This window comes from Nomascus leucogenys, chromosome 3 (genome assembly GCF_006542625.1).
Source record: "Nomascus leucogenys isolate Asia chromosome 3, Asia_NLE_v1, whole genome shotgun sequence".
Taxonomy (NCBI): domain Eukaryota; kingdom Metazoa; phylum Chordata; class Mammalia; order Primates; family Hylobatidae; genus Nomascus; species Nomascus leucogenys.
Genome location: NC_044383.1, coordinates 103,882,151 through 103,906,177, shown reverse-complemented (window position 1 = coordinate 103,906,177; position 24,027 = coordinate 103,882,151). Strand labels below are relative to the sequence as shown.

The following is a 24,027-nucleotide window of genomic DNA, read 5'->3' as shown; positions in this document are numbered from 1 at the left end:
TCATATACTATAACCAGATGTTTAACATTGGGACATCTAATTATGTAACTAATCATCTGACTGGCTCTAGGGAGGAGTCCTATGGAGGAAAATCATATTTTCCATAGATGCTGAAAAGGCTTTGGTCAAAATTAAGCACATTCCTTGTGAGGGGAAAAAAAAAGGAATAAATAGATGCTTTCTTAACATAATAAGGTTTACCTCAACATAATAAATCTATCTCTGCCTAAAAGCCAGCATCATGCTAAGGTGGGAGCTACTAGAAGTATTTAATATGGTACTGGAAGTATTGCCAATAGAATTAAATGTACACATAAATATTGGAAAGGAGATAGCACTAGCACTATTTGCAAAAGTGATCAAATTCCAGAAAAACCTAAGAGAATCAACTAAAAGCTACTAGGAATAATAAGGACATTTAGTAAAGGAGCAGCGTACAAATTAGTCATAGAAATCAAACAGGAAGACTGCATATAATAGCTAACACCACGTGGCACTTATCATGGGTCAGACACTGTTGCAAGGGTTTTATATACATTAATCCTTGTAATCTTCACCACAACCCTCTAAGGTATATACCATTATTATCTCCATTTAGAAATAAAGAAATGGAGTCATAGAAAGTAAGTCCTTCTTGGTCACAACTAAGGCAGAATTTCAGCCCAAGCAGCCTAAGCCCCAGAATCCATGCTTTTTACCCCTAGGCCATACTGGTTCTTGATACATAAAAGAGGAGGTGGGGACAATTTACAATGGCAGCAACAACAAAAAACACCTAAGTATAAATTAACCAAAAAATGTGCAGTACTTATGTGAGCACCCTTTAAAATCCCCTGAAAGGATGCAAAAGGGGCTTGAACAAATGGAAAGGGATACTATGTTTTGTGTACCCATATAACTGACTAAAAACTACATTAGAAAAAGAATGAATGGGAAATAAGGCATACAAAAATTCCAAGAAGAGATCACTCTTCGAAGAAAGACAACAGGTAATTAGAAGGGCTTGGGATATTAAGGGAGAATTCTTTATACTTGGGAGAGATTTGAGGAAGTTTAAAGGCTGAGGTGGACACCTCCAATAAAAGGAAGAAGATAAAGGAAAAAGGGATAATAGGAGCAAAGAGATAAGGGGAAGGCAGTGGGATTTAAGATCACAGGTGAAGGTTTATAACACTTTTTCCATTGACACAGGAAGGAAGGAGGAAAGGAATGAAGTGGATACAGGTTTTGTGAGAAGAGGAATCAGCAGGAAGTTGTTAGTTCTGATTTTAATAACTTTCATTTTTAGGTGAAGGAAGTGGCAAGATCAGAGTAAGGAAGAGTGTGAAAAGTGGCACTGCTTTGGAATAATTGCTGAGGGGTATGGAAAAAGGGATCAAAGACAAATAAAAGCGTTGAGGAGTGATGGGCTCCCAGTAAATTGGAAACCGAGCTTTTGTAACAGCCACAGTGTGAATAGTTTTGCAATGTTCCCCTGCTGCTGTGATGAAGATGAAGAGATGGTATTCTCAAGGGGAATTATGTTGTTGGGGTCTCATGGTTTGGGGCTCCTGGAAAGAAATGGAGTGAAAATGCTGAGACAAAACAGTTCAATGATGGATAGGGAAGGAAATGCAACCTAAAAGGATTAACAACTAGAGGAAAATGATGGGATCTAGGGGTTTGGCATCTAAATGAGATCAGTGACTAAGTAGGTGGAAAGCTGAAGAACTCGGGGTTTTGAGCTGAGAGAGAATTGCTGGAGATTAGGTTTACAGTGCTGGGGTTCTTGCTGATGACAAGAATGTGGACATGTGTGGGAGTGGTTTAAATGGAAAGGAGGTTACTAGAGTGGAAGTCAAGAAACCATAAAAATGACCATGTTGGGCACTTCATTCTCTAGCATGATTACAAAGGAGGAATGAAGAAGACCTAGAACTAGGTGAATGTCCTCAATGAATGGAAAAAAGTGGCCTGGAAGATATTAGGTGTCACAGCAAAAAGGAAAAGGTGGTAGAGCTAGGTGAGAAAAAAGGGAGAGCTTTGAATGGCGGTGAAAAAGTAAAAAAGGACGTGAAAGTGGTCTGTTGGAAGGAGGGTGTGTGCCTCAGTTAAGTGCATTGGTTGGGAGGACAGGCAGCCTCCACTTGAAAAATAAAAAGGACTCTAAGGCAAATGGTGTTGGATGACTTCAGATTGGGCAGAGAGAAAATGAGCTAATATTGATTGATCATCTAATGTCTACAAAACACTATAATACAGTCTGCACAACAGCCCTTTTATAATAATTTCCACTCTGGGAATAAAGAAGTAGATTTAGAAAGCACCAGTAATATGCTTGCAATCACATAGTTACAAAGATTAAATCTCCAGTTAAACTCAAGTTCTATACGGTTCTAAACCTGTGCTATTTTCTTTTTTCTTTTTTTTTTTTTTTAAAACAAAACAACAACAACAACAAAAACATAGTCTTGCTCTGTTGCCCAGGCTGGAGTGCAGTGGCGTGATCTTGGCTTACTGCAACCTCCACCTTCTGGGCTCAAGTGATCCTCCCGCTTCCCCAGTAACTAGGACTACAGGCTTGCACCACTACAACTGGCTAATTTAAATTTTTTGGTAGAGAGGAGGTCTCACTACATTGCCCAGGTTGGCCCCGAACTCCTGGGCTCAAGCTATCAACCTACCTCAGACTCTTAAAGTGCTGGGATGTGTGAGACACCGTGCCTGGCCTGCTATTTTAATAAATTTAATAAATAAATAAATAAAATTTATTTATTTTATTAAAATAAAAAAAATTTAATAAATAAATAAAAAAACAAGAGTTCCTGTTGGGGAGGCATCATTCCAGCAAGATGGCAGACTAAATAACAAGAAAACCTGTCTATTATGAATTCCTAGGAATGTCAGACCAAATAAATCAGAATTCTTCAGAAGGCCTAGCTAATCTCTTAAGAAATAAAGGGAAGCTGGGCGCGGTGGCTCAAGCCTATAATCCCAGCACTTTGGGAGGCCGAGGCGGGTGGATCACGAGGTCAGGAGATCGAGACCATCCTGGCTAACACGGTGAAACCCCGTCTCTACTAAAAATACAAAAAATTAGCTGGGCATCATGGCGGGCGCCTGTAGTCCTAGCTACTCGGGAGGCTGAGGCAGCAGAATGGCGTGAACCTGGGAGGTGGAGCTTGCAGTGAGCTGAGACAGTGCCATCGCAGTCCAGCCTGGGCGACAGAGCCAGACTCCGTCTAAAAAAATAAACAAATAAAAAATAAATAATGGAAATACTCAGGTATCAGAATCAAAGATAGGATGAGAAGCTCTAATGAGCAACCAATAGGATTTCCAGGAGAAAATAAACCAAAAAAGAGGGCTGATCATTTTCATAGCTGATAAATCCTAAGATTCAAGAGGCATAAGTCCTGAGCAATGTGAACAGAAACAAATTCATAGCTCAACACATAGTAGTAAAATTGCAGAATACCAAAGACTAACTACAAATCTTTAAAGCCTCTAGAAGAATTTATCCCAGAACAAGGAGAGGCTGGGAGCGAGATCAGTGGGAGACAGGGGATCTGTAGTGGGATGTGAACACAGCAGTGTGGGTGGGTGTGCAACATGGCATGGGGTGACTGCATGGGCTGTTTTGGGCAGGAAATACTTGCAGGTTGGGGTGTTTGTATTCACCCTAGCTTCTCATTGGAAGGATTCAACTGCTCTCATATCTGGGGGAGAGACTAGGCATCCTCTCTTTCATCTCAAGAAAGTACAGGGTAAACACTGCTCTCAGAACCTCAATAACTATTTGGTACGTGCATGAATGCAAGATAAGCATTTTAGGAATAGTGAGGTCAACCTGGTGGCCACACTTGGACTGCTGTGACTGGTCAGTGGGGAAAGGCCTCGTAGCTATTCATGGTATATACAGTTGCGCCTATAAATGTGATTTCATGTTAAGAATCCAAAGCAGTACAAAATAACACAAAACAATCTTTCACATCCTTTCTATTTTCTAGGCTGATGATAAATGTTAATGAAAATTTAAATAACAATAATAAAACCCAGAGCAAAGCTTCAGGAGCCTGTATAAGTGTAGTCTTGCTTGTCATAGCGAATGTGTTTCAACCACAAATGTAAGAAGTGGCAGAATACAATCTTTGCCTTCCAGTAGGATTTGATAACATAAATCAGACAATTAGAATTGTCTCATTCACGCCTTATCATATGTGCTGATATTGCAAAACACCAAAAAAGAAGGATGTAATATTTTTCTGCCCTTATCCTCTAGTTTAGGTTTAGCTGCCTAGGGTTTATCAGACCTTTCCACTCATCCAACCTGTTCTACAGAGTCTACCCTGAGGAAGTGATCATCCAAAAAAAAAGTCCTGTTCTCCCACTGGTCATGATTAGATCACTAGCACCGCAGACGAACCGTGATAGATGAAGACAGCTCTATTGTAAAGAAGGGCTGTAGATCTAAGCCCATACTTATGGTCTAATATTCCAGTATTAAAATCCTGTAAACAGCCCACTGAAGGCTTACATTAGAAAAAACGACCTACTATAGACAACACTTTGATAAATGTTTCAACTAATTTTTATCAGTAAGTTTTGGAGGAAGAAAACACGACAACACCATTTTCAAGCATGAGGAAACTGAGTCTCATCATTATATAAGCAGCCAGACTTCTCTTCTGTGGTAGATTGGAGTCTGGCCTAATCTGGCACCAAGCTCTTGCTCTTTCCACTGTGGCACCTGCCTTTTTATGGAGGCTGAGCCTTGAGTGCCTCTAACACCCCAGTGAGCAGGACTGACCAGTGAGAGTCAGGGGCAGTTTGGTTTGGCATAGTTTATTACAATTAGTGTGCACATAAAACCATGTAAACTCCACAAAGTAAACCATTTCCCCTCCACACTAACCAGCAGCTAGTCTGCCATGACCTTCCAGCACCCCCCATTATTTTAACATATATACATTTCACAGGATGTAATAACCATACAAATAGGGTTATAATACATTCTTCAGGGAAAAAAATTTTTGGTCCATATTTTCTATTAAAAAAACACACACACACTTTCCTCTTTGGCAAAAGAGGTAAAATCTCCCATAGTTAACTCACAAAAAAAACCCAAATAAAAACTACTGAACATGAGGTACAGCTGAGGTCTGGACTGTTCTGGAATTACGGACACCTCCTTGAGGGGGAAATCATTTCTTATAAAATGAGATCAGTTTCCAACAGTTTCATCTCAGTAGAGAAGCTCGATTTAGACTTGGTCAGAGTCACTTTTGTATGAACATGTTCCAAATAACTTTGTTTTTCAGAGGACAATGGAAGTCACGAAAATGTGCTACTTCTGAAGAAAGTCATGAAAAGTGTGGCATCTGACTTCAGCAATATTTTTAATCTGAGGTACGAAAACATCTGACACAGCCATTCACACTGTAATTCCTGTGCCACCTTCATGGTCACGGGAGCTGGGCCAACCTCTCCGAATCCTCCTCTGAAGTGGAGACTAAGGAAACGGGCAGCTGCTGAGGTGTTGTTTCTTTGCTTGTTTCTAAATCTACAGTCATAATTGCTAAATAAACAACCACCCTGGTGTGCTTTTCATGCGTCAAGTAATTCATTTCTTCCAGGAGAAGAATGTTAAAAATGCTTTTAGTTCTAGTTATCAAAGGAGAGGAAATGACTCAATAACAACAAGATTAGGTTGAAGCAGACCTGCTGCTAACACAGTATCAGATAATATACTGAAAAAAATGAACCTACTATTTATATACGTTTTGCAACAGCTGCATTTTCCCACTTAACGTCTGTGCAGAACTAAAATCTGATAGAGCAAACTTATTACTTTTATTATTGTTAAATACAACTCTGTACAGATTACACCTTTAACACCAAAGCAGCTCAATATCACAGTCAGAGGAATGAAAACGCCATCTGAAAATTTTCATTTTTCTAGCTCAACGAAACCCAATAGACGCACCCTAAGGGTCAGCACGAAACCAGCTGCACAATTTTGTAAACAGTATGACAGGTTGTCTCTAGGATCCTACTGGATCACACATACACACACGCAAGTGTACACACACACCGATACACACACACTCTGGACCAACAGGCTCCCTTCTTCCAGTGCCTTGCGACAGCCCGACGCTCAGTACCACAGCAGGCTTCTTTCACATTGTGTTCACAAAAGGGCAGTCATGGCCGTCTGGTTGAGGGGTGTGAGGCAGTCTCTGGGGGCAGAATAGCTGTCACTCGTCCCGGGATGCGTTGGGGGCTTCTGAGAGTCAGGGTGCCCGCTTTCGGTGGTGAAGGCGCTGGCAGCTTTGGGCCGGTCGTAGCCCCTGTCCGCAGGCTGTGCGCTGTGTGGCCTTTGATAGTCTCCGTTCTGGGCGCCCACACCCGCTACGGGGGAGAAGCCGCCCGAGGAGAGGGAGTGTTTGTGGCCGGGCTGGGGCCCCGGGACGCGGTAGCCGCTCTGCGCGGAGAACGTGTGGGCGCGCAGCAGGTGCCGCTCCACGATGGGCGTGGCGTACTCGGGCTCCGGGGGTGCCAGGGGCAGCGCGTACTCGTGGCGGCCGGCCCGCTGTGGGCAGTCATAGTGGCCGCCAGCGTCGGTGCTCACCCCTGCCTCCTCGGCGTCCGTGTCCATGGGCCGGAAGGTGGAGCCCTTCCTCGTGACTGTCCCGGTGCCAAGCATGAGGGGCTGCTGGTAATCTGAAACCACAAGACAGATGGCAGCTAGCGGGCACCACACACGGGCCGGCCTGTCAGTGGCAGACGGGGATACTCTGCTTCAGGCTGTGGTGACTGACTCTCCCCCCGAGTGCCCTCAGGTGTCCCAGGCACTGCGGAAAACCCTGATGTGAAAGCCACAGAAGCCATCCACAGGCAGTACACAACCGCACCGCCTGCTCAGGAAGCCTCGCAGGGTCTTCTCAGAGATGGGGGCGATGACGACGTCCTGGGGCATGGGGAAATACTTCAGGGAGGAAGTGGCTCTGAAACTGGCTCTGGAGAAGCTATGGAAGTGGAAGTCACACAGTGTGGAAATGGAGAAAAAAACAGCCCCGAAAATAGAGTTTGATATGGCCAGAGTATGAGGGACACAGAGTAGTTTGTTTAATAGGATATGAGGACCAAAGCAATAGGTCAGGGCCTAGTGGTGACAGTGAGGATGATGCCAGGAGCTCACATTTCTAGAGCTCCTACTCTTTGCCAGGCGCTATTCCAACAGCAAGATGTTAATAATCTTCAAAAAAAATCCCCTGAGGTAGGGACTGTTACTCCATTTTACAAATGGGAAACCAAGGCAGAGAGAGACTAACTTTTCCTAGGTCACACAATGGGACAATGGAGTAGGATTCAAATGCACATCCTGAGTATATGCTGTTAGCCACGCGTTAGAACATGGAAAAGCGTTGATTGTCTTGCTAGGAAGTCTGGTTTAATTCTATGGGAAACAACAGACTGGCACTTTCAGAGGTAACTGTGGAGGTTGACTGAAGAAGAAAAGATCAAAAAGTGAGAGGTAAAAAAGCAAAGAGAAATGCACATAGAGGTCACAAACTAGGAAGGAGGAAAAGTGACCCTTTGGGACAGGAATCAGGAATTTGTTACCAATGAGAGGTGGGGTGTGAGGAAAGACGGGAGGCAAGGACCCTTTCCAGAGGGTAAGCCTGGATGAGGCTAGGATGTGCAGTCGAGAAGCCATTAGACAAGGAATGCACAGACCACGTGTGGTGAGGGTTAGGAACAATGGATTCGATTCTTCCTGATGGTGCTGAGGAACGGGTGACATCTGTAGGTGGAGGCGTCCAGCAGGCTGCTGAGAATTATGGACTGGGGACTGAGAGGGAAGTCTGGGTGTGAGAAGCAGCATGGACAAACATGCAGGGAAGGGCACTGCTGGAAGTTGGGGAGGGTGTGGGACTGTTTAGGGGAGAGACTGTGGTGAGTGGGGGTGAGACAGAACCCGGGTCATTGCACATTTAAGGAGCCTGAGAAGGACCATTCAGGGAAGAAGGAGGAGAGACTGAATTAGAAGCTGAAGGAGAATGAACGGCATAAGAGAACAGAAAATAGGTTCTCCCTTCATGTCACTTCCAAGGAACAAGAGGATGGATTTTGGTTGCAGAGGATGCTCTCCTTGTCCACAAAGTGGCTCAACCAACCCTTACACTGACAACTCCCAGTCACTGATGTGCACATGCGTCACCTGGGAGCTTCCAGTTCTATGGCCTCCCTTTCTAACAAGCCCCCAGGTGATGCCTATACTGCGGGTCCTCAGGCTGCATGTGAGGAGGGAGAAGCCAGAGCGCAGTGCTACTCAGAGCATGCCCCACAGAGTCCTATGTATCTGAGAACTGTTTTTAGCAGTGCCATAGAGACAGGTGCAGAAATTGAGATTAAGTGTCAAGAAACTACTCTTAGTTATTCTTTATTACTCTTAGAGTAATTTTATGCCTGTTGAATCTAATAATAAAAAATTAGAGCTTTGTATTTTGTATCTTTAAAATTTCCTTATTACTAGTATTTTATATTGCATTTTACAGTGTACTCATTCATGACGGAGTAGAAATTTTAAAAAAAGAAACAAAAAGCATTTCCCCATAGATGGTTTGGGAAGCTCGACTCTTGATGTGGCTTGTCAGGGACACTGAGGCCCTTCTCATACTGAGAGAGTTCCTTTATTTCCTATCTCACCTTCCTCAGGGCAGGAACTGTATTTAATTCCTCCTTCTAGTCCCTCTTTACCAGTGCCTTAATCAAAGCTTTGGTAACAAAAATAGATTCCGGGCTTCCAGATACAAGTAGTACATCAGGGCTATCACTATGGATGTCACTATATCCCCTGCAGGTGAAAAGACTGGCTGAATAGGGCTTTTAAGTAATATCTCAGTGTCAGTTTGTAATTCTGTGCAGAATGCAGAAAAAACACATTTCAGATTTACTGGACCCTATCTAAATAGAAAAGGATTTTGCCTTATTTCTCTCCTGTCTCCCTCCCCCACAAGCAGCACCTCCAATCTAACAGCACAGTCCTAGAAATATGACCCTTACCTGCCATATCACTTGTGATGAGATCTAACTTTTGTGTCATCTCCTTCTCATTATCATAGCTGATGGTAAACTCAGCTGACTGATGTCTGGCAAAGGGATATTTAATCTGCTTCCAACAGTCTGGAAAAAAGGTAACATAGAACAAACGAATATGTCAGAGATGTAATGCGCGTCCTCCAGAACATGTTCCTTGATGAGTCAGAGGTCAGGCTGCCTCTGACAGCTGACAGTGATAAATGTCCTCCTCAGGTGTGTGTGCTAAGAACAGCACGCCAAGGTCATTAACCACAACAGCAAACACTACTCCAACCATGCTTTCCACTGTGCCTTTAAAAGGTATTTTGCCCTCATCAGGTCCCAGATTCTCCCTTTGTGAGATCATCTGGGTATGGTCTCCCACAGTCTGCACTGGCATGGCATCTGTGATGCAGAGGAGACACTGCAGCTGGTGTTTAGACCCTGGGGAGGTGGAGTCTCAAATGGTCCCTGAGCTTTCTGAGGGGTCCTGCCCCACTGCTCTCTCTCTCTGGACCATGGCTAACTCATTGCTTGGGCGCCTGTGTCTGGGAAAGTGAGAAAAAGACCAGACAGGGCTGGTGTGCAGGATTATCTGAAACCTGCACACCAGCCCTGCCTGGTCTTTTTCTCACTTTCTCAGGGTGGAAAGTACAGCACAGGCCTGCAGATGCTAACAACACGGGCCTACTTCAGTTCACTGATAAGGCTTTTGTCATATCTCCTTGATGGCAGACAGTGTCGTGGCCTAAACTCCAGTGGCCAAGAAAAAAAGGATGTTGACAAATGATAGGGGATGACATTGAACAAAAGTAAAGTGGCCATTAAAATAAAGAGACAGGACACAATAAATTCCTTCCTTATAGATATTCTACTTTAAAGGCTACAGGGCTTATGTCTTTTAATCAAATAAATGTGGGCCACTGGCCTCCTTATGCTTTCAATCAGCAGATCCTGTCCCTTCCTCAAAGACAGATAAAATTGTAGATAGAGTTTTCAACCAACCTGTTTTCTGAGCCTCTGCTGATCCATATGGACTTCCTTTCTTCTTCTTCCTATCAAGACAAAAAGTTCTACTGAATATTTATAAGCCAATGTATCTGCCTCTCTCTCCCTATATAAAATAAGGATCATAATAGTACTTACCTCATAGGGTTGATGTGAGAATTAAATGAGATGGCAGCTGCCATGTGCTTTAGAAAATCATACAAATATGTAGAATTATCTATAAATTTATCTCATTTACAAGAAAAGTCACAAGATTTCACTAGAAGAATATATACTAATCTTGTTTTGCATATTAGAAATCAGTGCCTTACTTAGTTTATCACTAGCTCATGCAGTTATCCTGAAGCAATTCCTTATGACCACATGGTCTCACTTCATCTCTACTATACTCCAGTCCAAAACTGTGGGTGTCTTTAAAAGCATTTCATACAAGCACATTACACTAAGGCATGCTTTAACTTATGAATATCTACCTGAACCAGAAACTTTTGTACCTTCTCTCATGATGGCAGAAACTATTCTTCATTCTATTTGTACTAATATACACATTATAGATTCTGAAGTTGCTTAAAATATAAAAAGAGAAAACTTCAGAATACTTTCCATTTTTTGTTTAGATCCAACATCTAACATTTGTTAAAATAAACGTAGATCTTAGGGTTCTGGAAGAGATTCAGAACTCATCTGGGTAAACTATATTTTATATATAAGGAAACAGGCTTGGGGAGGCTGAGTTACAGGGCAGCTTGGTGATACCCCAAGCAGCCTATTTAATATTCCTTTTACTCTTCAGGGAGGAGAAGCACAAATACTTCTAAAGCAATATATCAATTTCAGGATACTTCTACAATACTCAAAGGTTAAGTCTTTACCAAAGGTCTCTAAATGACAAGAACTGCTTATAAAGTAATACATGGTGGGGTGCAGTGGCTCATGCCTGTAATCCCAGTGCTTTGGGAGGATCAAATGAGACCAGAAGTTTGAGATCAGCCTGGGTGAGAAAGCAAGATCCCATCTTTACAAAACATAAAAAAATTAGCTGGGCATGGTGGCACATGCTTGAAATCCTAACTACTCAGGAGGTTGAGGCAGGGGGTTTGCTTGAGCCCAGGAGTTTGAGCAATGTCACCACTGCACTCCAGCCTGGGAGACACAGGGAGACCCTGTCTATAAAAACAGATTAATAACGTAATACTTGATCATTTCTACTTTTATCTAACTTGTTTGCAAAATATAAGTTAACATTTTATTTTGAAAGAAGTCATGCTGCTTTTGTACATATGCATTTCTGAAGAATAAACTTTTTGGTTTTTTATTGTTTGCGTAATTAGAGAAGAAATTTAAACATGTAAAGTCACCATACTTTCTAAAGGCTGCAAAGATCCCCATTCCAGCAAACACCAGGACAACAAGGAGCACCAATGGAATAGCCACCGTTGTAATGTTTATTCCTAAAGAAGAGGGAAAGCCATCACGTTACAACATAAATGACCAACAACCACTTTTCATGATTTAAAACTGAACATGGAATTGAAAAGTCTTTAAGTATTTAATATAGGGGGAAAATGAATACATGTTAGGCATTTACTGATATTGGAAAGCAAAAAGAAAGGATTCAAAATCCTGGCTAAAGTTTGGGAAAATAAAATTTCTCCCCCAGCCCCCCAGAGACAGTTTCCAATGTTCCTCAGGGACTAACAGGTACACTGGGCTTGTTGCTTAGCCCATATTAAACTCCAAAAATCTGAAATGAGGGGGGAGTTTAACCCCTCCCCCACCCCTCAGGTGAGAACTATTGAGACAGGTAAATGATTTAAGCACAGTGTGGAGCTCCTACTTTGGCTCAAGCAACGCGTTTCCCCAGATGGCAGGTGGGTTTGGACCTGTACCATAGCAATAGCCTGGAAAACTGGGATCCTCGTTACAGAGCTCTGGGGCTGCGGACTGAGAGGAAGTGCAAGCTGATGACCTCAAACAGCATTTCCACTATGCTGCATGAAACACCACATCATGTTTTCCTGCAACTCTTTCTGCTCTAAAAAAAGGACACTTTGAGAGCCACCAAGGCAGGCCCCAAGTTTGTAGAAAATACACAAAGTAAAGGAAAAATATTTGCCCTTCATCTTTCTCTTCTATGATCCCTTGGAAGAAAACAAAGGGATGCTTAAGAGTGGAAAAACACAATTCATGAAGAAGGGGAAAAGGGACTTAGATGAAAACAAAATTTGTGTATAAGTAACAGAAGTGTTATTATTATTTTTTTTCTTTTTTTTTTTTTTAGAGATGGAGTCTCACTCTGTCACCCAGGCTGGAGTGCAGTGGTGTGATCTCAGCTTGGGCAACCTTCACCTTCTGGGTTCAAGCAATTCTCTTGCCTCAGTCTCCCGAGTAGCTGGGACTACAGGCGCATGCTGCCACACCCAGCTAATTTTTTGTATTTCATTAGAGATGGGGTTTCACCATGTTGCCCAGGCTGGTCTCGAACTCCTGAGCTCAGGCAATCTGCCCGCCTCAGCCTCCCAAAGTGCTAGGATTGCAGGTGTGAGCCAATGGGCCCGGCAGCGGTGTTATTTTTAAGAGTGAAAATTTGGGGAAAATCAAACAACTTAAGCATCCAACAGCAGGGGAATGGTCAAGTAAATAATGGTTTATCCATGTGAAAAAATACTATAAAGACATTAATAATTGGGGTTTTCAACCTTCCAATAACATTGGAAAATGCACATAATACAATGTTAAATGAAAAATATATGCTACAGAACAGAATAATATGATATGCTACCATTTTTGTCTTAAAGTTAGAAATATAAATATAGTTGACTAGAAACAGTGAGATTTGGTGATTGTGGACACTGATTTATGACTAATTTTTGTTTTCTTATTTGTGTTTTTCTAATCTTTCCAAATTCTTATAAAATTGATATGCAAATTATTTTATATTCTGAAAAAATGTACTTTTAATGTTATTTGAATAGATTATACACTTACATGTTCAAAATGCAAAAAGTATACAAAAGTATGGAATGGAATGTGTCCCTCTTACCTCTGTTCCTCCTTCACAGAAAGCCGCATTATGTTTCTTGAAATTTTTCTAGAGATACTGGAATGAATATTTATTCTTTATTTCTCCTTTTTGCAGAAAAGGTGGCGTGCTACTTTGATAGTTCTGTATTTTGCTTATTTTTTTAAAGTTGCCACTATATCTCAGAGAGCTTTCTTTTTTTTTTTTTTTTTTTTTGGTATATATATATATTTTTTTTAATTAATTTTTTTTTGCACACAAAAACAATAAACATTTTCTAAAAATACATACAAACAAAAAGATGCGTATCAAACATATTAGGAAGGTTACACATGGGAAGTCGGGGAATAGAAATGGGGGGTGGGAGTTAAAATAAGGTAGAGAGGGACTTTATGTGGATCAGTGATAATAACTCAATCCTCTATTTGACAAAGAAGAGGGAGAAAGAAGAGGAAGAAAAAGAAAGTGGGATAAAGGATCAGAAAGGGAGGAAAATAGAAAAAATTAGAGTATGACTCCAGGGTAGACCTGTTTTGTTGTCACTGAGTTGGTTGGTTGGTTTGTCTGTTGTATTTTTCATGTTTCGCCAAGTTGGCCAGCCTGGTCTCGAACTCCTAGCCCTAAGTGATCAACCCGCCTCGCCCCCCAGAGTGCCGGGACCACAGGCGTGAGCCACCACGTCCAGCCCCCACATTGCTTCTGGCCTCCATTGTAGACCTCCCAGACGGAGCAGCCGGGCAGAGGCGCTCCTCACTTCTTCCCAGACACGGGGCGCCGGGCAGAGGCGCTCCTCACTTCCCAGACGGGGCGGCCGGGCAGAGAGCTCCTCACTTCTTCCCAGACGATAGGTGGCCGGGCAGAGGCGCCCCTCACTTCCCAGACAATGGGTGGCCGGGCAGAGGCGCTCCTCACTTCCCAGACGGGGGGCCGGGCGAGGCGCTCCTCACTTCCCAGACGGGGCGGCCGGGCAGAGGCGCTCCTCACTTCCCAGACGGGGCGGCCGGGCAGAGGCGCTCCTCACTTCCCAGACGGGGCGGCCGGGCAGAGGCGCTCCTCACTTCCCGACGGGGCGGCCGGGCGAGGCGCTCCTCACTTCTTCCCGGACGGGGCGGCCGGGCAGAGGCGCTCCTCACTTCCCCGACGGGGCGGCCGGCAGAGGCGCTCCCACTCCCCGAGGGGGCCGGGCAGAGGCGCTCCTCACTTCCCAGACGATGGGTGGCCGGGCAGAGGCGCTCCTCACTTCCCAGACGATGGGTGGCCGGGCAGAGGCGCTCCCACTTCCCAGCGGGGGCCGGGCGAGGCCTCCTCACTTCCCAGACGGGGGGCCGGCAGGCGCCCTCACTTCCAGACGGGGTGGCCGGGAGGCGCTCCTCACTTCCCAGACGGTGGGTGGCCGGGCAGGGCGCTCCTCACTTCCCAGACGGGGTGGCCGGGCAGGGCGCTCCTCACTTCCAGACGGTGGCCGGCAGGGCGCTCCTCACTTCCCAGACGGTGGGGCCGGGCAGGGCGCTCCTCACTGACGGGGGGCCGGGCAGAGGCGCTCCTCACTTCCCAGACGGGGCGGCGGGCGCGACGGCCGGGCAGAGGCGCTCCTCACTTCCCAGACGGGCGGCCGGCAGAGGCCTCCCCCCCGCGCCCAGCTCCTCCCCCCGACGGGCCGGCGAGGCCCCCCCCCGCGGCGCCGGGCAGAGGCGCTCCTCACTTCTTCCCGGACGGGGCGGCCGGGCGGAGGCGCTCCTCACTTCTTCCCGGACGGGGCGGCCGGGCGGAGGCGCTCCTCACTTCTTCCCGGATGGGGCGGCCAGGCGGAGGCGCTCCTCACTTCCCAGACGGGGCGGCCGGGCAGAGGTGCTCCTCACTTCCCAGACGGGGCGGCCGGGCAGAGGTACCCCTCACCTCTTCCCAGACGGGGCGGCCGGGCAGAGGCGCTCCTCACTTCTTCCCGGACGGGGCGGCCGGGCAGAGGCGCTCCCCACGTCCCAGACGGGGCGGTGGCCGGGCAGGGGCTCGGGAGGCTGAGGCGGGCAGAGCACTCGGCGTCAGGAGCTGGCGAGCAGCGTGGCCAACATGGCGACCGCGCGCCTGCAGCCAAACGAGAAAAAGCAGGCAGCGGTGGCGTGCGGTGGCAGTCCCAGGCAGTCCGCGGCGCGGGCAGCAGCGAGCTGAGTAGATTGGAGCCTGGGCCACAGAGGGAAAGAAAAGAAAAGAAAAGAAAAGAAAAGTAAAGAAAAGAAAAGAAAAGAGAAGAAAAGAAAAGAGAAGAAAAGAAAAGGAAAGAGAAGAGAAGGAAAGAAAGAAGGAAGGAAGGAAGGAAGGAAGGAAGGAAGGAAGGAAGGAAGGAAGGAAGGAAGGAAGCGAGAGCTTTCTATATTACCAATTTCTATATTACCAATTTTTTTTTGTATGGCTGCAGAGTGTTCCACTGCATGGATGTGCTAATATTTTATTTTTCCACAAAATATGTACCTAGTGTTTGAAGGGCACATAAGTTAATTCCTAATTTTTTTCTATTTATAATACCGCAATGAAAAGCTGTAAACATACATCATTTTACATATGTGCCAATACCACTGGATCATCTGCCTCCAGTATTTATATGACAGAGAAAAAGAAATTTTGTTGAAGTTACTGATATTGGGTGGGTTACCAGTTATGCTCCTTAGGAAACCACAAAACAATCACTGCTCTACCTGTGGATGTTTCTTCCGAGGGGACGGGCCTTGTGATTGTCTCATCTTCTTTCTTAGTTGAAACACTGGTGCTTTGACTTGTCTTGCGCCACACCAATGAATCATTACCTGAGAGGGGAGGAACATCGGGAAAACCACATTAGTAACAATGATAGGCAAAAAAAAAAAAATATGACCAAACTTGAGTAACTCACTGGCTTGCCCTGAGCCCTACCTTGTGTAATCTGGCAACCAATGAGCTCCACCTTCAAGGCTATCCTCTGGTGCCATGTCTGGGGGACAACCCGCACATATCTGGCCACGATGGGAGGGATGAAATTGTTTTGCACTGGGTCCCGAAAGTTAGAGTTACCCTGAAACACCTACAGAAGGAAGTTATTTTTACCTTAAGATTCTATTAGCGAGTTTTTAGCTGTTTATCATCCCACTTATACCTGGTTATATGAAACCAAGGCAAGGATTCTATGTCTGTTGCATTTTTCTAGACACTCTTGATATTGACTATATGAGGCTTTGCAAACAAGGGCCAATTTATCTAACTAAGGTGGTGCTGCTCATCTGTTTACTGATTTAAATTTCATTTTGGATAAAGAAGCTAAAAATGCCTTGTTGTATTATTTGACCTTAATATTTCTACATTCAACTGGTGCTACAAACAAGCAACTTCAAGAGCACAAGGCTTCAGCTCTCTCACTTTTGCAACTTCCTTCCGAATTCTCATTGCCACTAACAGGATCCCAAGACAAATGTCCAATTCAAACATCCACCATACTTATACTGAAACAGCCATTTCAAACGGCCAATTTTCACTTTCCAAGAAAATCACAAGTATTTCATTCCTGAAGTAGAAAAGAATTAAATCACAAAGATCTCTCAAGGTTTTTATTGACACATTTCTTATTCTTGGATGCCAAGAAAGCCCCATCTTTTTTTTTTTTTTTTTGAGATGGAATCTCGCTCTTGTCACCCAGGCTGGAGTGCAATGGTGCAATCTCGGCTCACTGCAACCTCCGCCTCCCAGGTTCAAACGATTCTCCTGCCTCAGCCTCCCAAGTAGCTGGGATTATAGGCACCAGCCACCACGCCCGGCTAGTTTTTGTATTTTTAGTAGAGATGGAGTTTCACTATGTTGGCCAGGCTGGTCTCGAACTCCTGACCTCAGGTGATCCACCTGCCTTAGCCTCCCAAAGTGCTGAGATTATAAGTGTGAGCCAGCGCGACCAGCCCATCATCATCTTTTTAAAAATTTTATTTTATTTTAGAGACAGGCTCTTACTCTGTTGCCCAGGCTGTAGTGCAATAGCACAATCATAATTCACTGTAACCTTGAACTCCTGGTCTCAAGTGATCTTCCTGCCTCAGCCTTCCAAGTATCTAGGACTACAAGTGTGCACCACCACATTTGGGTAATTAAAAAAAAATTTTTTTTTGTAATGGTGGGGTCTTGCTATGTTGCCCAGGATGGTCTCAAATGATCCTCCTGCCTTGGCCTCCCAAAGCTTGGGGATTACAGGCATGAACCACCATGCCTGGCCTCACTGTCTTTTATTAATAAGATATTTAATGTAAACACACTGACGAAAATATATAGAGGCCTGTTCTCCTACTGAGTTCTCTTGCCTCTAGGGTTACCTCTTACCTTTTCTTCATTATTCACAATTCCTTTATAGGTCTTCCACTTAGAATTATTGTTTTTGAAGTTCATCACAAAACTCTTAACATAAAAGTTGAAGTTCGACTGTGTAGATCCTGTGGTCCTAATTCCTTGTAAGAAAATAATATTTACAAGCTATTTTTAAAAGTTTGTTAAATATAACATCTATTATAATTTCAAGTTTCATTTTTTTCTCCCTCATCTGAAACCTCAAATCATCTCACAAGCCAACTTATATTAGTTGCATTTAAAAATCTCTTCATAGATTAATGTTTTCACACTAACAATACACCATATAAAGATTTCACCATTGAAGAATTATCTCTCTAATCCATATATCCATATTTACAACTTGCATACAGATTCTTTTCACAGAAAGATTGTAAAGATTTGTTACATTTTCGAATATTTCAAGAACTTGGAGGTAGGTAGAGAGGCACCTATGTAAACAATAAGCATATTCTCAACTGCGAGTCATTTACAGTCATGAAACTACTCCTGCACTTTGCACTTGTGTTATTTTCTGCACCTGTTATTTTCTTTTTCTCCCCCAAATCGATCTCCAGCCACTCTCGTGATTTGTGGTTGTTGCTACTGTCACCCGAAGCCCATGATGGGCCTTGGTCCTGAAGTCGAGCTTGGCCAGGAGACCAGTGAACTTGGTCTCCACTCTCATTGACTGACTGCCATGAGGAAGAAGCTCTGATTTGCCCGTCAGGTTCCAAACTCAAGGATCTGCTGCAACCTGAAAAAAGAGTGCAGTAAGATATTTTAGATACAGACATAAAATAACAGCAAAAAAAAAAAGTAGTACCACATCTCACCTAGAAATATTCAACTGATTGACTTTTATTCTGATATGGAATCAAGTGTTTAATTACCAGCTTTTAAATGGTCCTGACTTGCATTTCACTCATTTGTACTACCATGCCTTGAAGCCGTTACTGCTTTTCTTTTTAATAGACCAAGTCACATCCTTTATAAGTGACATCTCTTCGTTCCCACTGTAGATTTCATTTTCTAACTTTCTAAATTCATCCTGATTTCAACAAAGTGCAATCTGTGTTAAAGGTTTAAAATGCTGTGTTCCTTCTCACTTTAAAAGATTTAGAATCAGAGGGGAACCCCATTTTTTCCACATACTTGAAAAGCAGATGTGTCTAAGTCCTCTGAACATCAGTAAGTTGTACCCAATATTCATCCAAAGGACCTTAACTATACTATGCCCAATATACCAATGTGAAGGCAGCAAATAAAGGCAAAGAAGAAATATTTGTAGTGTTTTCCTTGAAATGGTTTATGCTAAGGGAGAATATTTACATAGAATACATTCCATGATGGAGAAGCTAAAATGCCTTTATTTTATATACTCATTTTCAGTAACTTTATTCAAAATAATAACAAGCCAAAAATTGCAATATTTGAAAGCTTTTTCTCTTAAAATCTAAGATAAAGGGATTTATTTTAAAACAAATATTTCACTTTTTATTCTTTTTGGCAAAAGTTTGAGAGAGTTTAGATTATAAAGAAACATATTTTCTGCTTAATGTTAATTAGGCTTATTATCCTGTGGATGGCTAAGTCAAGAAGATTTGGTGTGGGTGGCTGAAGCAAGATCGCGTAAGCCCAGGAGTTTGAGACCAGCCTGGGCAACATGAGACTCTGCCTCCTTAAAAAAAAAAAAAAAAAAAAAAAGGTGCTATGTAACCTGAGAAAAAAGAAAAAAAAACCCAACCTTTTAAACTATATAATCTGAAGGTACGGAGGAATAAACTACTACCGAAGACTTTTAAAATGTCAAATTCTTTTTTTTTGAGATGGAGTCTCGCTCTGTCACCCAGGCTGGAGTGCAGTGGCACAATCTCAGCTCACTGCAAGCTCTGCTTCCCAGGTTCACGCCATTCTCCTGCCTCAGCCTCCCGAGTAGCTGGGACTACAGGCGCCCCCTCACCACGCCCAGCTAATTTTTTGTATTTTTAGTAGAGACGGGGTTTCACTGTGTTAGCCAGGATGGTCTCGATCTCCTGACCTCGTGATCCGCCTGCCTCGGCCTCCCAAAGTGCTGGGATTACAGGCATGAGCCACCGAAAATATCAAATTCTTAAGGAAAGCATGATCCTTACCATTGGAGGTAAACAGAAATCGCTTGTCTGACAGGGAACCACTGAAACAATAAAGACAAACATGAGAAGGTGAGTTGCTTACGTAGATCTTAGTGACTAATATAGCTACATCCCAGGGCTCACAGAGCTTTCCCACCTGTGCTTCCTTACATGATCCTCACAACACCCCTGCAAACCTACTGCTATTATCCTCATCATCAGTATATTATAGAACAGGAAACTTAGGCCCACGGAAGGTAAGCAACTTCCCTAAATTCATATAAGTGACAAGGGGCTAGGAAAGGGGCTGGGACTCTGAGATGCTGCTTTTGAATCTGAATCCCGTGCTATTTCCACCATGCTGAATTTATCGGAAAGGAATGTATAGATACACAGTCTCAGGAATAAACTTACATCTCAATTAATTATTGCAAGATGATGAAGACAGGAAAGATTACTGCCCTGAAATCTCCCTTTGTTTCAGTAGTCACCTTAAAGTGTCCCACTCATTTCCACCTGCCTTCCCCACAGATCTTTCGACTCTCATTGAGGATGTTTCAGCAGTGTTACTCTGGGGACAGTCTCTGCCCTGTCTCTCCACGGCCACACTCCTAACCTACTGTAGCAACCAGCACCAAGCCTTGAACCAGCTCCTGCTTCTGGATGACAAGGTACAGCTGGAGAAAACACACAGCATGTCAGTGAGCTGGCCTTACTGCCGCTTCTATCGCTATCACAGGAGAAATGATCGCATCAGCCTCATTCTGCAGTTGTCTCCTTCAGTGCAGAAGAGATTCCTAAGGCCACAGGAATGTCCTTATCTATCTTTGAAGACCAGATCAACCTTTAAAATAATCCCTCACAAAGTCAGTGGTATGAAAAATACAGAGAACGAATGGAAAATTTGGGGGCCTCAACATTAGCTTTATGTGCACAGTATTAGATACTAGAGGTAAACACCAAAAGGTAGATGCCCCTGTTGTGTCCAACTTTTTACAACTATTTTACAATCTCAGAGTGCTGCTTATTATTTTAAATGTTTAATTCTGAATTATAGATGGGAATAATGGACACAGAGAGTACTAAAACATGAAATCCACAAAGAACCCCAAAGTATTCTGGCCAAGAGTTTAAGTACCTTCCCATCAAAAGCTCTTTTTAGAAGTAATGGGTAGTAAAACTCTCTAGAATAGATTTTCTCTTTCACATTGTCTATGCTTGGCAGACTCCATAAACCCTGGTATTCCACATATAGGTTCTTCTATGATCTCTGCACTGAATATAATGCAGGCACCAATCATTACTTACGTGAGAAAACTCAGACCCACATGGGTCCTGGGACTTGCCTAAGTTCACAGTTAGCAAAAAAAGCTTGGATGAGAACTCAACTCTCCTGACACTTAAAGAAAGGCGCTAATCATATTAAAATTGTATTAAGATTTATGTAGAGCCTCTCTTTTGTCTCTTTTTCCATTTTCTCTAATGTTCCTATGCTGTTAAATTTGAAATGTGGCTCAAATAAGCCTAAATAATGCTGCGGCAACCCTAAGAAACTAAGCTCACTCCCATTGCCATGAAACAGTTTTGTTGTTGACCAAAAAGTATGGAGAGGATAACTTTGGAGTTAATCCTGAGAAGAAACCAGGAAAAGCTCTGCTTCTAACAGCTCTCTGCCTGGCTTTCCTCTGTTATCAACTGGAAAATGTTTTTCCATTTCATTCCATTGAAGGAATTAACTACAGACCACTTAAAGAATTCTACAGGTTAATAAGCCTACTCTTTTGAAAATAAAAACACCCTAGGGAGGTTAGGGTTCTGAAGCATTCACACATTAGAGTGAATGAATTCAATCAGATTACATGAATAAGGAGCTTTCCCAGAGGGCTACAGAAGCAATCAAGAATAATCTGATGGAAACAGAAAGAAGGTTTTCGCTTCTGATGGTTAGCACCATCGTCCTCTGTATGAGGTCAGTCCCTCTTCCTGATACCATTCTGGTCTCTTCAAATCAAGGAAATGACCTGACCGGAGATGAACCCCAGAAGAGCCCTGGATATTTACTTTAGGGACTCCTTCCTCAGCTGCAATACTTCCTTCTCTGGTTTTTCCTGAATGCCAAACAATCATGTGTGGGAACATAAGTTCAATGACCGCATGTACAGTGTTTCCCCAAGAGTAAAACAACACAGACAAAAACAACTGCTCCCTGAAGATTTCAAATCTAAATGAGTGGAAGAGGCTGTGTGAACATACAGTTAACTATTTGCTCGGTGCAAAATCACAGATCTAGAAATAAGAAGAGATCTTGATATAATTCTGAACTTTCTATCTACTCCCCCCAAAATAAAAATCAGACAATTAGTACAAACAACTATATGGAATATGAAGCAAAACCCTTTCTAATTCACTAACGGTTTAGATTTCTGTACTCTACTTTTTGCATGGAAGTTTAATGTCAAATTATATAAAATATATAATATATACTTTTCAAATTATATAAAATATATTATATATGTATATATTAAGTCCAGTTGATGTAGCAGAAGTTAACTGAGAACACAGTCTAATTTATTCAATAGTTTTAATAATGTTTGTTCAAAAGTAAGACAAAATCCAAGTTAAACTTTTTGTTATCCTGTTTTCCTACAAAAGGAGCATTCAAATGTATACAAATACAGACAAATGATTCCAAAAAACAGATTGAAAGCCAAAGGGAAGTTCTTTGTTCCTGTTTGGAGGTGGTAGCACCTAACACATTCAGGCTAGAGCCTGTTATCTTCCTGAAGTAGCACCCTCGTATCAACAGAAGAAACCATCAAAAAACATAAAAAGGAATACATTCTCAAAAGTCAAGGTCAAGTTGGCATTTAAAGGTTTACTGTGCATAAGTGATCCCTTTTACTATAAATCAGTATGTAAACTTTAAAATAAAATTTAATGTTCTGAAAATGTGGCAAATATTTATGTGAAAAATGTTATACGTATGTGTGTGTATATATGTATAATTTTATTCATTTGAGTAAAGATTTTAATTTCTAATAGCATACTGTTACTAAACTTTTGGATCTTAAACCTTGGCACAAATTTAGAGACTAATTTGTCTTTGAATGTTCAGGTAATATGAAAAAAACACTTTGTGTCCTCTCATAGCTAAAAATCTATCCAGAAGGGGAAAGGAAATGGGAGGGTCATGGTAGGCAGAAAACACAAATATCATGAGGTAAGCCTGCATGTCCAAGTGCACGGCATGCACTGCTGTCCTTGGTGGATGGAAGTCTTTTGTGGATTACGTACAGTACTACTTGCATTGCTTATGAAAGAGTTATGTTGGAACATCTTCTCTAGTTACCCCCACCCCGACCCCTGAACTCAGAGTTGCCAGTGAGAGGCTCTGCCTTTTCTCCACAGACACCCACCAGCCAGCCTCCTGGCCGTGAGCATGGTGTGCCGATGGCCACCACCACCCCTCTCTAACATTGCTCCTCAGTCTTGACTCTACCCTCGTACTCCCTCTAAGCATCGTTCCTGCCTTCCATCAAACACAAGATTCACCTCCTTCGTGAAGATGACCTAACCACCTCTCCCTTAACTTCAGTTACTGCTTCTAAATGCCACTGCCTATGAACATGGGCCAACAACCTCAATCACAAAATGGGTGTTAGTCCCAAAGTTTATATGTGAGTTCATAAGTTGGTTCTTCAGAACTTAAGACACATTTTCCAATAAAAGCAATGTTATAACTTGTTGTCAGGATACCTATTTGACCTATGACATTGCTAACTATAATACACTTAAATAAAAAGTAGGAGGGGGAAGGAAAATACTACTATACAATTATCAAAATAACATCAGAGTCACCATATCTATGTTGACTAACTTGAGAACCTATCCAAGATAAGATGGCCCACCATCCATTGTGAAAATGGAACAGCAAAATATGACCATGTTCTTTCTGATGCAAGAGGGGGCTAGGACAAAATAGCAGGGGCAGGGGAAGAATGTCATACAGATTAATGAGTGATAGAATATATAGGTCCTGACATTTTTTTCCCCACTTCTGGATCCCAAAATGCCTAAAACCTCTGTCTTGTGCCTTATTCTTGGAACCCAGGCCATGTGAAAACCTGTCCAAAAAACAGAGTTGCAGAAGGCAGAAGGAGAGAATGAGAGAGAGAAATACAGTGGCTTGAGGAGCACTTTTCTCTCACTAGGTTTCCACTCCAGGAGTGTCTCCCACTTGGCCATTCTGAGCTGCCTGTTTATATGTGTGGACGTCTGGACCACAGGGTAGGCTGACACTGAGTTCTACATAGCTCTAGTTTTACACCTTCTAGTGGCTGAGGAAATCTGAAAATATGAAAAGCTTAAGTTGAGGCCAGGCGCGGTGGCTCACGCTTGTAATCCCAGCACTTTGGGAGGCCGAGGCGGGCAGATCATGAGGTCAGGAGATCGAGACCACAGTGAAACCTCGTCTCTACTAAAAATACG

The 24,027-nt window shown here is 43.1% G+C and overlaps 1 protein-coding gene across 2 annotated transcripts in view; it reads right to left on the bottom strand.

The window, feature by feature from the left end:
- Nucleotides 1-24,027, bottom strand: part of DCBLD1 (discoidin, CUB and LCCL domain containing 1) — an 89,675-nt gene that overhangs the window by 15,303 nt on the left and 50,345 nt on the right. The window contains exons 7-15 of one of the 2 annotated variants that reach the window (XM_030809612.1): nt 19,561-19,601; nt 17,967-18,182; nt 17,423-17,547; nt 15,998-16,145; nt 15,784-15,891; nt 11,435-11,522; nt 10,069-10,118; nt 9,049-9,168; nt 4,809-6,702 (exon numbers count right to left, since the gene is read on the bottom strand). In XM_030809612.1, the coding sequence (XP_030665472.1) occupies nt 6,170-6,702; nt 9,049-9,168; nt 10,069-10,118; nt 11,435-11,522; nt 15,784-15,891; nt 15,998-16,145; nt 17,423-17,547; nt 17,967-18,182; nt 19,561-19,601 (1,429 nt within the window). In that variant the 3' untranslated portion in view covers nt 4,809-6,169. Of the gene's footprint in view, nt 1-4,808; nt 6,703-9,048; nt 9,169-10,068; nt 10,119-11,434; nt 11,523-15,783; nt 15,892-15,997; nt 16,146-17,422; nt 17,548-17,966; nt 18,183-19,560; nt 19,602-24,027 lie in introns of those variants that run through there. The other variant, XM_030809613.1, reaches the window with a different exon arrangement.